The sequence below is a fragment of the Aspergillus udagawae genome, assembly GCF_001078395.1.
Source record: "Aspergillus udagawae IFM 46973 DNA, scaffold_4, whole genome shotgun sequence".
Classification (NCBI taxonomy): Eukaryota; Fungi; Ascomycota; class Eurotiomycetes; order Eurotiales; family Aspergillaceae; genus Aspergillus; species Aspergillus udagawae.
The window spans coordinates 975748-988923 of record NW_025091267.1 but is presented as its reverse complement, the minus strand read 5'-3'; the positions used below and the strand labels follow the sequence as shown (position 1 = coordinate 988923).

The window sequence follows — 13176 nt, the reverse complement described above, 5'->3', positions numbered from 1 at the left end:
GTCGACAATTAGGTTCCAAACATCCCTCTGGCAGGTTGCATAGATGTTGGTTGGACCACACTTAGTACTTCCGGGGGGGAAAAAGTGCTCCTGGTGCCCCTATTGGATGTTACCCAAGAACTGTTGGCGTCAAGGATGTTGTGAGAGTTTGGAGATGGTGGGGGCAACAGAAAAGGCCGGGACTGGACACCATTCGATTCAGTATTGGAAGTCACAAACTGATACGTAGTAGGGAATGTTATTTCATGGCACGTATAATAGAGAGCATCTGCGCTGGGGTTAGCAAGATGGATTTCATTTCTGGCTGCAAGCGGCAAGTCAGCCTTATGGGAGGAGAAAGGCGCCCAACGTAGGATATGGTATTCCATAGATACTTGGTGATACGGGGTTTGTCCAAAGACGCTCCTCCAAAGACGTTAGTCGTTGGCCATAGTTCTGAGCTCAAAGTTACCAGAAAACAGGATTAAATCATCAAGAGCCATCAGTAGTGCAGTCTCATGCAATCTTACTCCACAAGAGCAATAATGGAATAATAGGCTGGTGATTGTCGTTGGAGGGCGAGAGCAACACCCACTCTGGAAGCACGAGCCATCCGCAGTTAATCCACATTTCGCTCTGACACGGGAATTGCTAGTGCGAGACTACTGTAGACTAGATCACGGATACTACCCCTCCCCACCCCCGTACTTTTTGGGCGTACAAAACCAAGACACCAGGCAATGACTTTCTGGTTATCGTCCAAACTATTTTCATCATTGAAAACGCAGTAGATAGCGCTAGATTCAACTCATTTTTCTATTTGTTAGCTGATCTTACAACACTCTTCAACATCTTCTTCTGTGGCTTCTCATATAATTCATTATTACCATTGCACCCGCCAAGGACGTTAACACCCAGCTCCGCTTCTCCCTTATCAGCGGGTCCGTCGTATTGCTATCTACTGAGTGGGGATACAGTAACTACTGGGGACGCCTTCTCACCACCACGCCATCGGGTTCACGCGACTCGACAATACCTTGGATTCAATTATCAGTATTCCTCTCTGGCTATCGTTATCGTCTTTCATACAGTCAAAGTTGCCCTTCAGAGACCAGGCTTTGGGAACTGTGTATGTTCTAGGTCGCTTCTCATCCTTTTGTGCCACCCCTTCCCGAGCAGCGCAGGACGCAAGTCCCCTTGTGTCTTATGTCTATTCAATTGTCTCATCGTTACCTCAGATGATCTGCTAACAGATCTCTCGCACAGGCGTCATTCGACATTCCTTACCATCCACATAAGTTGGAAACTTGGTCGCGAAAATTATGCAGCAGATGTACTCGTAATCGCCAGCGACCGTACGTCTTTGTATCAATTCCACTGATTAAAACATACTTTGGACTTGTATATACACTCGAACTGCACAACTGCCATTGAATATGGCTACGGTGTTGGTACAGCAGCAAACGCTGCGACATGCCACCCCTCCGCCAGCGGGAATCTCCTCATCCCTGAATCTCACCAGAACCCCGTCGCCGGTGCCAAACAAACATTTACCCGTGTGTCCGTCCGGAACTTCGACGGCAGCTTCACAGACTGCTGTACAATCGGTTAAAGACGATCAGAAGGTCACGTCGCTTCTCTATCCTCCTGACACGTTCTCGCGTGTGACCAATTCACCTCCAATCTACTCCATCGATATTGTAACCTTAGCCGCTGCCTTGGATTACTGGGCTTCCCAACCCTTACCAGACCCCAGTCAGGTATTTCCTTGGCTTCATGGGCTTCACCCGGAAAATCATTTGCAACTGGGCTTTTTCACGAACCGGAGACGTTCTCTTCGACGGACTCCCCAATGTTGGAGAGGCATCACGATCGTCAAAGTCGGCGGTGATCTTAGCACATCTCGACTCAAAGGCGCAGTGTCTCCCAGTGAGATTCTTGCGCCGTCCGGCTGGGATTTTCTTCCAATTGATCCCATGGAGGGATTCTCTGTTCGCAATTTTCAAATACAAACCGCAAAATTGGCTACTCTATCAGACATTGTTGTTTACGGCCAAGACGGTGTCAGTAGAAAGCAACTCCTCGAGGTTGCTGAGAGTATTGCCACCGCACAGTACCATTGGAGAAATAAGAATGACCCTGATCGATTACTCCCAACCTACCATACATTCGTCCTCTCAAGTCAGTCCCTTTCCGGCCTAGTAACTGAAACCTACCGCAAAAAAGCAGCTAACGAACTTATAGCTGAATTCTCTGAAATTGAACGCCGTTGTCCGCGCTTGGTTGCTATCAACTCTCAAGGCCAGCTCACGGGCCAGGTAGTCGATTTCTGTAAGCCCTTCTTGAGTTCTTCTTTTGCCGGATAGGTCTAACACATCCCCAGTCCAATGGGAGCGGTTGGAAATGTGCGAGATGGCCAAAGCTTCCGAGATTTCTAAGAATGTCTGGCAAGGGCCGACGCCTGATTACATATTCCAATCCGGATCAGGCGACTCCGCGGATGTCGAAGATTTTGACCTTTTGATTGAGACAAGTGATCTCGCCAGCATCCCTGGCCCTAGATATCTGGCTAAACTCAACAGGCAGCTGGATGACAATGAAGGTCCTCTGCGGCTAGAATTTCCGTCTTCCGGGTCACTTGTCGTCCCATCCGCTGAAACAAGAGAGGTAGACGACCTTGTAAGCACTATACGATGGATCTATTATCTAGCGAACCCAGAGGAGCCGGAATCGCCAACAGATGTTGATGGAGATTTTGCCATGGTATCTCTTCGACGGAAGCCTCGCAAGATCCTTATCCACTGTCCAGACGGCTATACTGAAGCTTCACTATTGGTCATCGCTTACTTGATGTTCGCTGAAGGTATACCGGCTCATGAAGCATGGCTGCGACTTCACTGCGACAGGAAGCGTAATTTCTTCGCATACCCGTCTGATGTCACTTTCCTGAGCAGCATTCAAACAAGACTTTTGCATGAGAGTCCTGCGACGCAATCAGATAGCCTCTCCAGCGTTCCAGATCCGCCATGGTTCCGGTACTGTGATGGATCACTTCCCAGTCGAATTCTCCCATATATGTATCTTGGCAATTTGGGCCACGCCAACAATCCTGAAATGCTCTGGGCTCTTGGAATTCGGCGCATTCTGAGCATTGGAGAGTCAGTTTCATGGAGAGATTTTGACATTGCTCGGATGGGGCCAGAGAACGTGATGCATATAACTCAGGTTCAAGACAATGGGATAGATCCGTTGACTCAGGAATTCGACCGATGCTTGGAATTCATCAGTGAGTTTTGATTGGTTCCCCTGAATTTTTTTTTGATAAGGCTCACCAGTCAATTCTTCCAGGGAAAGGGAAGCAGGATGGAGCAGCCACATTGGTCCATTGCCGAGTTGGAGTCTCTCGATCAGCAACAATCTGTATTGCCGAAGTGATGGCTTCTCTGAATCTATCTTTCCCGAGAGCATAGTAAGCCAAGCTCTACCCCTGTCCGTGGAAAATGGACTATCACGGACGACAGACCTTTGTTGACTTTTATGCCTTTAGCTGCTTCGTTCGTGCCCGAAGACTCAATGTTATCATTCAGCCTCATCTGCGTTTCGTGTAAGCAACTCCCTACACCCCGAGTTACTCAGCAAAAGCAACGCCCCTGGTCCACTTCACGTATGATCGCATCAATGGCTGACAGAATGCCTCAGATATGAGCTTCTTAAGTGGGAGGAGCAGCTACTGCAGAGACGCAACAAGCCCATCAAGAGAGAACTCGAATGGGCCTCAATAGCCAGGGAAATTGCGTTGATGAATAAACCATACTCAAGATAATTGCAACACGACATACATCTGATGCCAACCTGCAAATATGCGGCATCCTCCTGACCTGCGCGAATAGTTGTCCCTCTCCGTCAGGGTCTGCTTCTAGGCACTTTCCTGACAGGATTTTGACCTGTTCTGATAGTGACGAAGATTTACGCTTTGATGACGAATTTAAACGGACTGCATGAGATGAATGGAAACATGGTGAGATAAGCGAAGGATTTCTTCAATTGTTCTGGCGTTCTTGGGGTTTAAAGTGACGAAGCCATGAGTTGCCATGAGTTTCCTATCGACGCACGATACATGTGTCATTGATTTTCTTTTCTTCTTGCCTCTTTTTAGCAGGCACACTGGATTCTTGCATGACTGCCTTGTCTTCAAGACTGTTTATTCTACATACCAAGCTTTGCGCCTTGGACGTTGATTATCTAATTCTTTTACTCTCTTTTCTCTTCAATTGTATCTCTATCTAGTTGACTCGTCGATGCACAAACTCAAGGGTTTTTTCCTCAATCGAGTCATGTTCTAATAATGAGATTTTGGCTGCAGAGTGTATATCATACAAAAGCTTGCGTCTGCATCTGCGCCAGATGCTCTCCAGAAGCTCTTGAGAAGGCGTTAGATATCCGTTGTATCCAGGCGTAGCGTTAACACCTCTCAAACACACGATATAGACCTTTAAGATCCGCAACTTCGACCACGCCGCGGAGAAGCCGTGTGGTAGCAACCAGACGAGCCCGGAGCGCTGGGAAAACAACATGCTCCAGCATCCGAGCTATCTGCAATCGACGGCGCTTCAAAGCTGCATCTTCCTCCTGCCCTTCCGACGACTCTGGATTCTCCTTGTCGTCTGAAGCAGCATTTGACCCTTCATGCAGGGGAGGAGGTAGTTGTTCCGGCGTGTAGAAAGCCGCAAGCTCCCTCAAAAACGTCCGGAAACATTCTTCTTCGCTTGTCCAGTCGACGTACGGGCCGAGCCTTAACAGGAAACGCGGTAATTTGCCCAATGACGGGAGGTAGCCTTTCAGTAATAGGGGAATTGTGAGAAGGTCGCCCTCTGCGGAGATCTGAAGAGAGAAGTACTCGTTCAACATCTCTCGTCTGTCGATGAGTGTTCTTGCGACTATGTCCGGTGCATTGGCAAAGGTCTCACTTTCTTCTGCCATGCTCGTTTTCTCAGGCTGTGTTGTCTGTTGGCTCGAGCCGGGGCCTGAGGCAGCGAGATGTGCTTCTCGCTCCAAGTCTGCTCCAATTCGAAGCAGATCCACCAGCTTCGGCGCTGGGTCGAGTTTGATGATGCCGAAATTGCCGAAATCCGTGAGACCTATCTGGTAGAAGAACTCACTGCATATCATGCCGTAATCAACCAGGTAGAGCTTCACTCCTGACTGTATAGCGGCGATGCGCCGCCGTTCGTCGACTAGGCCGACGTATGTATGCGACGCGATCATCTCTGTTAGATTGTTGTGCATTGTAGACCGGACGGCGGCGCGGAGATTCTTGACTGACGTCAGGGCAATACGAAGGGGTTCGCGGTCTGTAGTCTCGTACTGCAATCCCTCTTCAACTACTTTAGAGGGGTCGGGTTCCGCCTCAGCACCAGAGGGCGTTTGGGATATCGCAGGCGGTAGCATTGATGTGATTTTGCGGACTCTTGAGTCCGTACGCACGAGGCTATGCTCATATGGCTTCTTTGTTGGAGCAGGTGTTTTAGGAGCTTGGCCGTCGCCTTCACTTGACGGACCAGCGGCTGGATTGTTGCGATTCAGCGGCTCGATTGTCGTGACCCCAGGAAGAAGTGTTTGCGTGAGAAAGGTCCGGCTGGAATCCACTTGGGCCAGCTTAGATCTTATCTCATCGCAGATAGATTCGATAATCTCGTCCTCGTTCAGGAAGTTTACCTCGCGTTTGGTTGGGTGCACGTTGACGTCAACACGTTGTGGCTCAATTTCCAGGTCAATATACACAAATGGGTGTCCGCCCTTGGGCAGAAAACTTGAATAGGTTTGCTCTACTGCGCGCTTTATCGCACTGGACTCGACAGAGCGGTGGTTGATGAAAAGGAGGATGGTTGTCCTCTTGACATGGTAGTTTGCGTTCGTGACCAAGCCCGAGGAGCGAAAACCGAGCTTTGAATCCTCAACTTGAAATTCAACAAGTTCATTGGCGACGGCACTACCATGAATCTGGCGAATTCGATCGACAGTGTTCGCTGCCGCAGGTGTTGAGATGCCAGCACCAGACTCGCCGTGTTTTCGACATGAGAACGCTATCCCAGAGCAGTGAACGGCGTACCGGCCAACAACATCGAGGATTTTGGCGTACTCCTCGCTCGCAGATCGGAAGGCTCGGCGTCTTGTAGGAACATTATAGAATAGATCCTCAACCTGTTCCAGTCAGGGATGTTCTTAACCACCGAAGTTAATTCGACTCACTGTTATCTGCGTACCACCACGCCCCGCTGTGGCTTTCGGGGCGGCGCTCTGTCCAGGTTTAGGAGGAACGAGTTTCCCATCACTATAGTGAGCTCTCCACGCACAGCTAGAACCAGCCGTCTTGGTAGTCACCGTGAGATGAGCGATATGGCTGATACTAGCGAGTGCTTCGCCTCGGAAACCATAAGTTCCGATGGAAGAGAGGTCTTCGAATTGCTTCAGTTTCGAAGTCGTAAATCTCTCGCACAGGATGGGGAGGTCATCCCGCTGCGCGCCAACATTAGTAACCCCCTCTAAATCTTGATTTCTCAGGGGGTGCTCACGTCAATGCCATGCCCGTTGTCGGTAATCTGAAGTAGTTTGAGACCGCCATCTTTGACTAAGACCTCAATAGACGTAGAGCCAGCGTCAACTGCGTTCTCTATAAGCTCTTTCAAGGCATGCATGGGGGCTACAATAATCTCCCCAGCAGCGATTTTATTCACCACATCGGGATCAAGAGGCTTTCATTCTCGATTAGTCGAACGATTCAATAGTCTGCTGGGTGGCACGGGTGCACTGACTCTGATTCTTTTAGGCCTCGCCGTTGCTTCTGTGTCTTCAGCGGGACGCTTAGTGCCTCGCGATTCAGGAGCATCCACGTCCATCGCAGGATCCATGGCATAAGAAATGACTGCTGATATTGGTTCAAGGCACCAAGCGTGTTGCGATTTAATGGCTTCGGTCTACAAACGGCAACATGACCTAATTGTGGAGATGCAACCCAGATAATCCGTTAGAATAGCGAATCTGGATAGACTGTATAACCATCAAGTCTTTCGGATGGTAAAAGCTGATGACTGTGGCCAATAATAGCCAGTTATGGGTGTTGATTGAAGACACTTTCTAGTATGGCTTGCGGAGATCGCGCCGGTGGAGTATCCGCTCCAACTAACAGCGGAATCTCCAACGCCCGCAAGCAGCTATCAATTGTGTCCTTATCACGACCACAGCAACTCGACCATCTTTCCTCCTCCAATGCTCTCCTCGATTTCTGAAGCTCCTTCGGGGCTATCTCTCATATGTGCACAGTATGCTGCCATCAAAACGGCCGTATTTGGCTGATGAAGAGCTCGGAAAGAAAGATGACGACCACCGACCTGGAACTGGCCGAAAGCCGCTCTCGCGAGCAAAGCAATGGAGAGCGCCTCGACCACGCCGGCTCATAGTAGGAATTATCGTCCTCTACTTAGTATACTTGTTTTTTAAGAATATGCCCACGGATGTGCGTCCCGCAGTTGAACGATTCAACCCAGGCTTCACGCAAGCACGGCAGGGCAGTGGAAAGTCATGGCCGCCCGCAATGCCTTCGCCGGTTACTCCTGCAAAAGGGCCCCCTCCGCGTCCAGATTCTCAGACAAATATCAAGGAGGATTTTTACTACGAAGGCGAAATAAGATTTAATGCTTTAGCGAGGACCTTGCAACGTTTCTGGAAGCCGCCCACTCGCCATGGCAGCTCCATTAGTCGTGCCGTTGTGTTTGCTGGCTCAAACCTGCGGAGCGTTTCCGATCTTCTGCCTCTCGCATGCCGAATGGCCGACCAGAAGATAAATGAAGTCCATTTTGTGCTGATGGGGAGAGATGATGTGTCCGTTGAAGGCATACAACGTGTCAATGGCATAAAAGAAGTTGGCTGCCCAATCGTCTGGCATGGTGTGTTTGGTCATAAATAGATTCATCGGAGCGGTGTGCTGACATTCTTGGTATTACAGATAGTCGACCTGATTATGCTCAATGGTCTACTGAGGCTCGCATGGAGAGAGCTGTGACGGCTGGTTTGGACTACGTCCTTGTTTATACCCGTGCGCAGGTTCTCATTACCCAAGGAGAGTCTTGGGAGGATCGGTTCTTCACAGAAGGTGTTCGAAGGATGATTAGCAAGTCTAAGATAACGCACATCGCACTACCGACTGCTGCGAGGAATATCATGTGGATATCAATGTTGGATAGCGATGCTCTCAAAGGTGATCTTACCACTGTGTGGCATTTTCTTCTACATGCGAATGTATAACTGACATCTTGCTTAAAAGCATGGAATGACGTTCACGTCGAGATACTCATACAAGCACCTTCCGAGTCATCTGGTTCCTTAATCCGCTTAATTCGATCCTTGGAAGCTGCAGATTACCTCGGGTCAACTCCAAGCCTGACTATTGAGCTGCCTCCTCGCGTTGATCCACAGCTCCTACACTTCCTCCAAAAGTTGAAATGGCCTCCTCAAACTTCAAGCACCGTCACTCTTCGCCGCCGTATACAGCCACATTATTTGACTCCAGTCGAAGCTTCTCTGAGAATTGTGGAGGCTTTCTATCCCAGAAACCCTAACGTAACGCATGTGCTCTTATTGGCCCCAGAGACCGAGCTGGCGCCTTCTTTCTACCATTTTTTGAAGTATACTACGTTGAAATATAAGCATTCGGCTCAAACCAAGCGCACCGCTTCCAAATTACTGGGAATTTCGCTCGAGCTTCCCTCATCACGACCCACAGATAACGAGCCTTTCACGCCACCAAAAGTTAAGAAAGAACTCCAGAAATCACAGCAGCTAGGCCGCGAGGAGCTTCCTGTCTTTTTATGGCAGGCTCCAAACAGCCATGCGGCCTTGTATTTTGGCGATGGATGGGCCGACCTACATTCTTTCCTCACCGACCGCCTCGCTCTACACCAGCCCACATCTGAGAAGTCTACTGACGAGAAATCTATCTCAAAACGATATCCTGCTGTAATGGAGTATCTACTCGAGCTAATTCGAGCTCGGGGTTATTACCTGCTTTACCCAGCGTTCCCCGACCGAGGCACTTTTACTCTTGCAACAGTTCATAGCGAGCTGTCTCGGCCACCTGAAGAATTCCTACACGACGATCAAGCAGACTCGACTACGACTCTTGGGTCATCCATTAACCAACTTTCTGTGGAAAAGCCCCTGGACCAGACATCGACATTAATGCCGCTTCTTGAGCGCTTCTCCCTCGCTTTGCCGGACCTGAGCAGTTTGCCTCTTTTGTCATACCGTGGCGAGGAAATATCAGAACTAATGTACTCGCAAGACACCGAGGAATACGCTAAGAAGTTTGCTATCAGTTATGGCGGCTGTCGAGAGAGTGACTTGACAGATGGCTCGACCTTGACGAGATTGTTCTGTCTGCATGAGCGAGCGGACGGAGAGTAGAGTATGTATCATATGAACTTGTTCAATCATCCTATAATTGACTCAAGTACGGACAAAGTTCATTTGGGTAGTTGGAATCGTGTAGTCTAATTATACCCCGTGTTCCTCTTCAGTTCGAGGTCTTTCTCGTTTAGAATCCAGCATTGACATCATGTTTCCTCCATTACTAAGCGATGTGTATCGCACCACGACAATGAGTGCATACAAATGCTCCCTTTCTCTAGGCTATGGACATTGGCATATTCAAGTTTAGCAATTCCATAACAACATCCAGATCAACCTGTTTGCCATTTAGATATCGCTCCTGAAAAGCGAATTTGTCATATCATATCTCGGCGGTGAAGTAGCCTTACATAAGCGACAGGAAGCTCCACTGTAGCGCAACGCCTAAGCGGCGATGAGCGTGAGCTCTCTTGCTTTCCATCAACAAGCTCCGGATTCGCTCTCTGCTCCATCCATCAGTGTGCAGAGATCTCATTAATACGCTGCCTGCTGCTGTATCTGAGATTATAAGCAGCTTCTACGAATCTCTCCATCCTACCTTTTTACCTTCCTTACTCAAACCGAGACCAACTCGCCAGGTACCCCGTCAGAAATGGCGAAAGAAGGCGAGAGGTCAGCTCCCGCCGACAAGGGCAAAGGCAAGGTTGATGATGTGAAGGATTTGCCCGGAGCGAAGAAGACACAGAACGATGAGAAGCCACAAGCGAATGGAAAAAAGAAGGAGGAGGAGTCGAAGGAGGGTATGTCATAATCCACCCATAGAATCGCTAGGCCGCCGTCCCGAACGCCGTCTTTGCTACAACAGAAGGGTTAACGCTCGGGTTATTTTAGAGGAACTCAGTGAAGAAGATCAGCAGCTGAAGAGCGAGCTTGAGATGCTCGTTGAGAGATTAAAGGTATAAGATCGAGCTGAAATCTCAATTTGTTGGCCGATGACGTTAACCCTTATGTCTCGTCTTCATCAGGAACCGGATACGTCTCTCTACGCTCCTGCCTTAGATGCGATCAAGAATTTCATAAAGACCTCGACTTCTTCTATGACCGCTGTACCCAAACCACTCAAATTTCTGAGACCGCACTACGATGAACTGACAGAGCTCTACGAGAAGTGGTCGGCAGGCGCTGTCAAGGTTGGTTAACCTGCAAATCTCGTCTGGGTTGAAGCTTTTTCCTGATACAATGGTTTTTCGATTTAGGACTCACTGGCGGATATGCTGTCTGTTCTCGGGATGACGTACGGGGATGAGGAGAAGCTCGAGACGCTCAAGTATCGCCTTCTCACCAAGGCAGATGATCTCGGCTCATGGGGTCACGAATATATTAGGCATCTGGCTTTGGAGATTGGCCAAGAGTACCAAAACAGGTTGAACGCAGAGAAAGATGTACAGGACCTGATCGATCTCACATTGTCGCTTGTCCCCTACTTCCTGAGTCATAATGCCGAAGCCGATGCTGTTGACCTCCTTAGTGAGCTGGAAATCATTGAGGAGATCCCCCGCTTTCTCGACGAGAACACTTACTCGAGAGTCTGTCTGTATATGGTCAGCATGGTTAACCTCCTCACCTATCCTGAAGATCAGCAGTTCCTCCGGACGGCACATGAGATCTATGTCCGCTACAAGGAGCTCACAAAAGCAATCGTACTTGCCATTCGACTGAACGACACGGATCTTATCAAGAGTGACATCAATGCTACTTCTGATCCAGTACTCAAGAACCAAATGGCTTTCCTGGTCGCCAGGCAGCAAATTTGGCTTGATATGCCCGAAGAAGAGGAGAACACATCCTTCATGGACTGTCTCAATAATACATCGATCTCTAAGCATCTCAAATCGCTGGGCAAAGAGCTTGATATTCTCGAACCCAAAAATCCAGAGGACATTTACAAGACGCACCTGGAAAGCAGCCGAGGCGCTGGTTTGACAAATGTTGACTCTGCGAGACATAATTTGGCAAGCGCGTTTGTGAACGCTTTTGTCAATGCTGGGTTTGGTAAAGACAACCTGATGCTAGGAGAGGATGACAAGGGAAGTTGGATCTGGAAGACAAAGGATGATGGCATGCTGTCGACAACGGCTTCTTTCGGCATGCTCTTGTCGAAGGACACCGACTCTGGCTTGGACAGAATTGACAAGTTTACCTATGCCACCGAAGAGCAAATCAAGGCTGGTGCTTTGCTGGGCACAGGTATGATCGGTTCCGGCGTGCGATTAGAGGCGGACCCCGTTCTGGCTCTCTTGGGCGATCCCGAAGTGTGGCAAGAAAAGAGCGTACCGGTCAGGGTTGCTGCCATCATGGGTCTTGGTTTGGCCTACGCTGGCTCCAATAAGGAGGAGCTCCTGGAAATCCTGCTTCCCGTCGTTGAAGATGTCTCTTTGGATATGCAGCTTTCGGCAATGGCGGCTGTCTCACTAGGACTGATTTTCGTTGGCTCTTCGAATCATCAAGTCAGCGAAGCCATTGCTACGACCTTGATGGATGAGGAGCGACAGAAGCATCTGAAAGATAAATGGACACGCTTCATGGCTCTTGGTTTGGCCCTACTGTACTTCGGCCGCCAGGAGGAGGTCGACGTCATTCTCGACATTCTAAAGGCCGTCGACCACCCAATGGCCAAGCCGACCTCCGTTCTTGCCTCGGTCTGTGCCTGGGCAGGAACTGGCACGGTGTTGAAGCTGCAGGAGCTTCTCCACATTTGTAATGACCTTATTGAAGAGAATGATGAGAAGAAAGGAGATGAACTTGTCCAATCCTACGCTGTCTTAGGTCTGTCTCTCATCGCTATGGGCGAGGAAGTAGGACAGGACATGATTCTCAGACAGTTCGGTCATCTTATGCACTACGGTGCCAGCAACATCCGAAAGGCGGTCCCACTTGCAATGGGTCTGATCAGCCCCAGCAACCCACAGATGAAGGTCTACGATACACTGTCGCGGTACAGCCATGACAATGACAATGATGTGGCCGTCAACGCGATCTTCGCCATGGGTCTGTGTGGAGCGGGTACCAATAATGCCCGTCTTGCGCAGTTGCTGAGGCAATTAGCAAGCTACTACCACCGTGACCAAAACTCATTATTTATGGTCCGCATCGCCCAGGGTCTCCTTCACATGGGTAAGGGCACGATGACCCTGAACCCGTTCCACACCGACCGCCAAGTTCTTTCCCGTGTATCAGCCGCTGGCCTACTCACTGTCGTTGTATCTTTGATCGACGCCAAACAATTCATCCTTGCCGAACATCACTACCTCCTGTACTTCCTTATCACCGCCATGTACCCACGATTCCTCGTTACGCTTGACGAGGACCTCCAACCACTCACGGTGAACGTACGTGTGGGTCAGGCTGTGGATGTGGTTGGCCAGGCCGGTCGTCCCAAGACGATCACCGGCTGGCAAACACAGAGCACACCTGTTCTTCTGTCCTACGGTGAAAGAGCAGAACTGGAGGATGAGCAATACATTCCCCTTAGCAGCACCCTTGAAGGCCTTGTGATCTTACGAAAGGTAAGCTCCCGAATGATGCTTCCGTTGGAATTTCTTAATTCTTCCTGACTAATTGCCATGATTTAGAACCCCGATTGGCAAGAGAATTCCGCTTGATTGAAACGATGATTCGTAACACTTCTTTTGCAAGTTGGGCCGGGTGCGGGGGCAACCATATAGCGACCGATGAGGTTAGATTTAATGTATTTGACACCGAATCGACAAATAACATGCCACGATCTACTTCTAG

At 49.4% G+C, this 13176-nt stretch overlaps 4 protein-coding genes across 4 annotated transcripts; 3 read left to right on the top strand and 1 right to left on the bottom strand.

Moving 5' to 3' along the window:
• Positions 1 to 1415: 1415 nt before the first annotated feature.
• Positions 1416 to 3802, top strand: pps1 (tyrosine/serine/threonine protein phosphatase PPS1; the record flags this gene model as incomplete). Its single annotated transcript, XM_043290638.1, has 6 exons — positions 1416 to 2160; positions 2224 to 2310; positions 2363 to 3265; positions 3328 to 3448; positions 3527 to 3583; positions 3679 to 3802. 6 exons carry the CDS (start codon positions 1416 to 1418, stop codon positions 3800 to 3802), a joined length of 2037 nt encoding a protein of 678 aa, XP_043146573.1.
• A 638-nt stretch (positions 3803 to 4440) lies between these two features.
• On the bottom strand, positions 4441 to 6887 carry Aud_005719 (mismatch repair ATPase MLH1; the record flags this gene model as incomplete). Its single annotated transcript, XM_043290637.1, has 4 exons — positions 4441 to 6180; positions 6229 to 6495; positions 6552 to 6731; positions 6792 to 6887. The coding sequence occupies 4 exons, from the start codon at positions 6885 to 6887 to the stop codon at positions 4441 to 4443; spliced, it is 2283 nt and encodes a 760-aa protein (XP_043146572.1).
• A 413-nt stretch (positions 6888 to 7300) lies between these two features.
• Aud_005718 (uncharacterized protein) lies at positions 7301 to 9438 on the top strand (the record flags this gene model as incomplete). Its single annotated transcript, XM_043290636.1, has 3 exons — positions 7301 to 7922; positions 7982 to 8233; positions 8300 to 9438. The coding sequence occupies 3 exons, from the start codon at positions 7301 to 7303 to the stop codon at positions 9436 to 9438; spliced, it is 2013 nt and encodes a 670-aa protein (XP_043146571.1).
• A 595-nt stretch (positions 9439 to 10033) lies between these two features.
• Positions 10034 to 13043, top strand: Aud_005717 (proteasome regulatory particle base subunit RPN1; the record flags this gene model as incomplete). The annotated part of the gene is made up of 5 exons (XM_043290635.1): positions 10034 to 10181; positions 10273 to 10337; positions 10407 to 10571; positions 10638 to 12947; positions 13014 to 13043. The coding sequence occupies 5 exons, from the start codon at positions 10034 to 10036 to the stop codon at positions 13041 to 13043; spliced, it is 2718 nt and encodes a 905-aa protein (XP_043146570.1).
• Between the last annotated feature and the right edge of the window lie 133 nt (positions 13044 to 13176).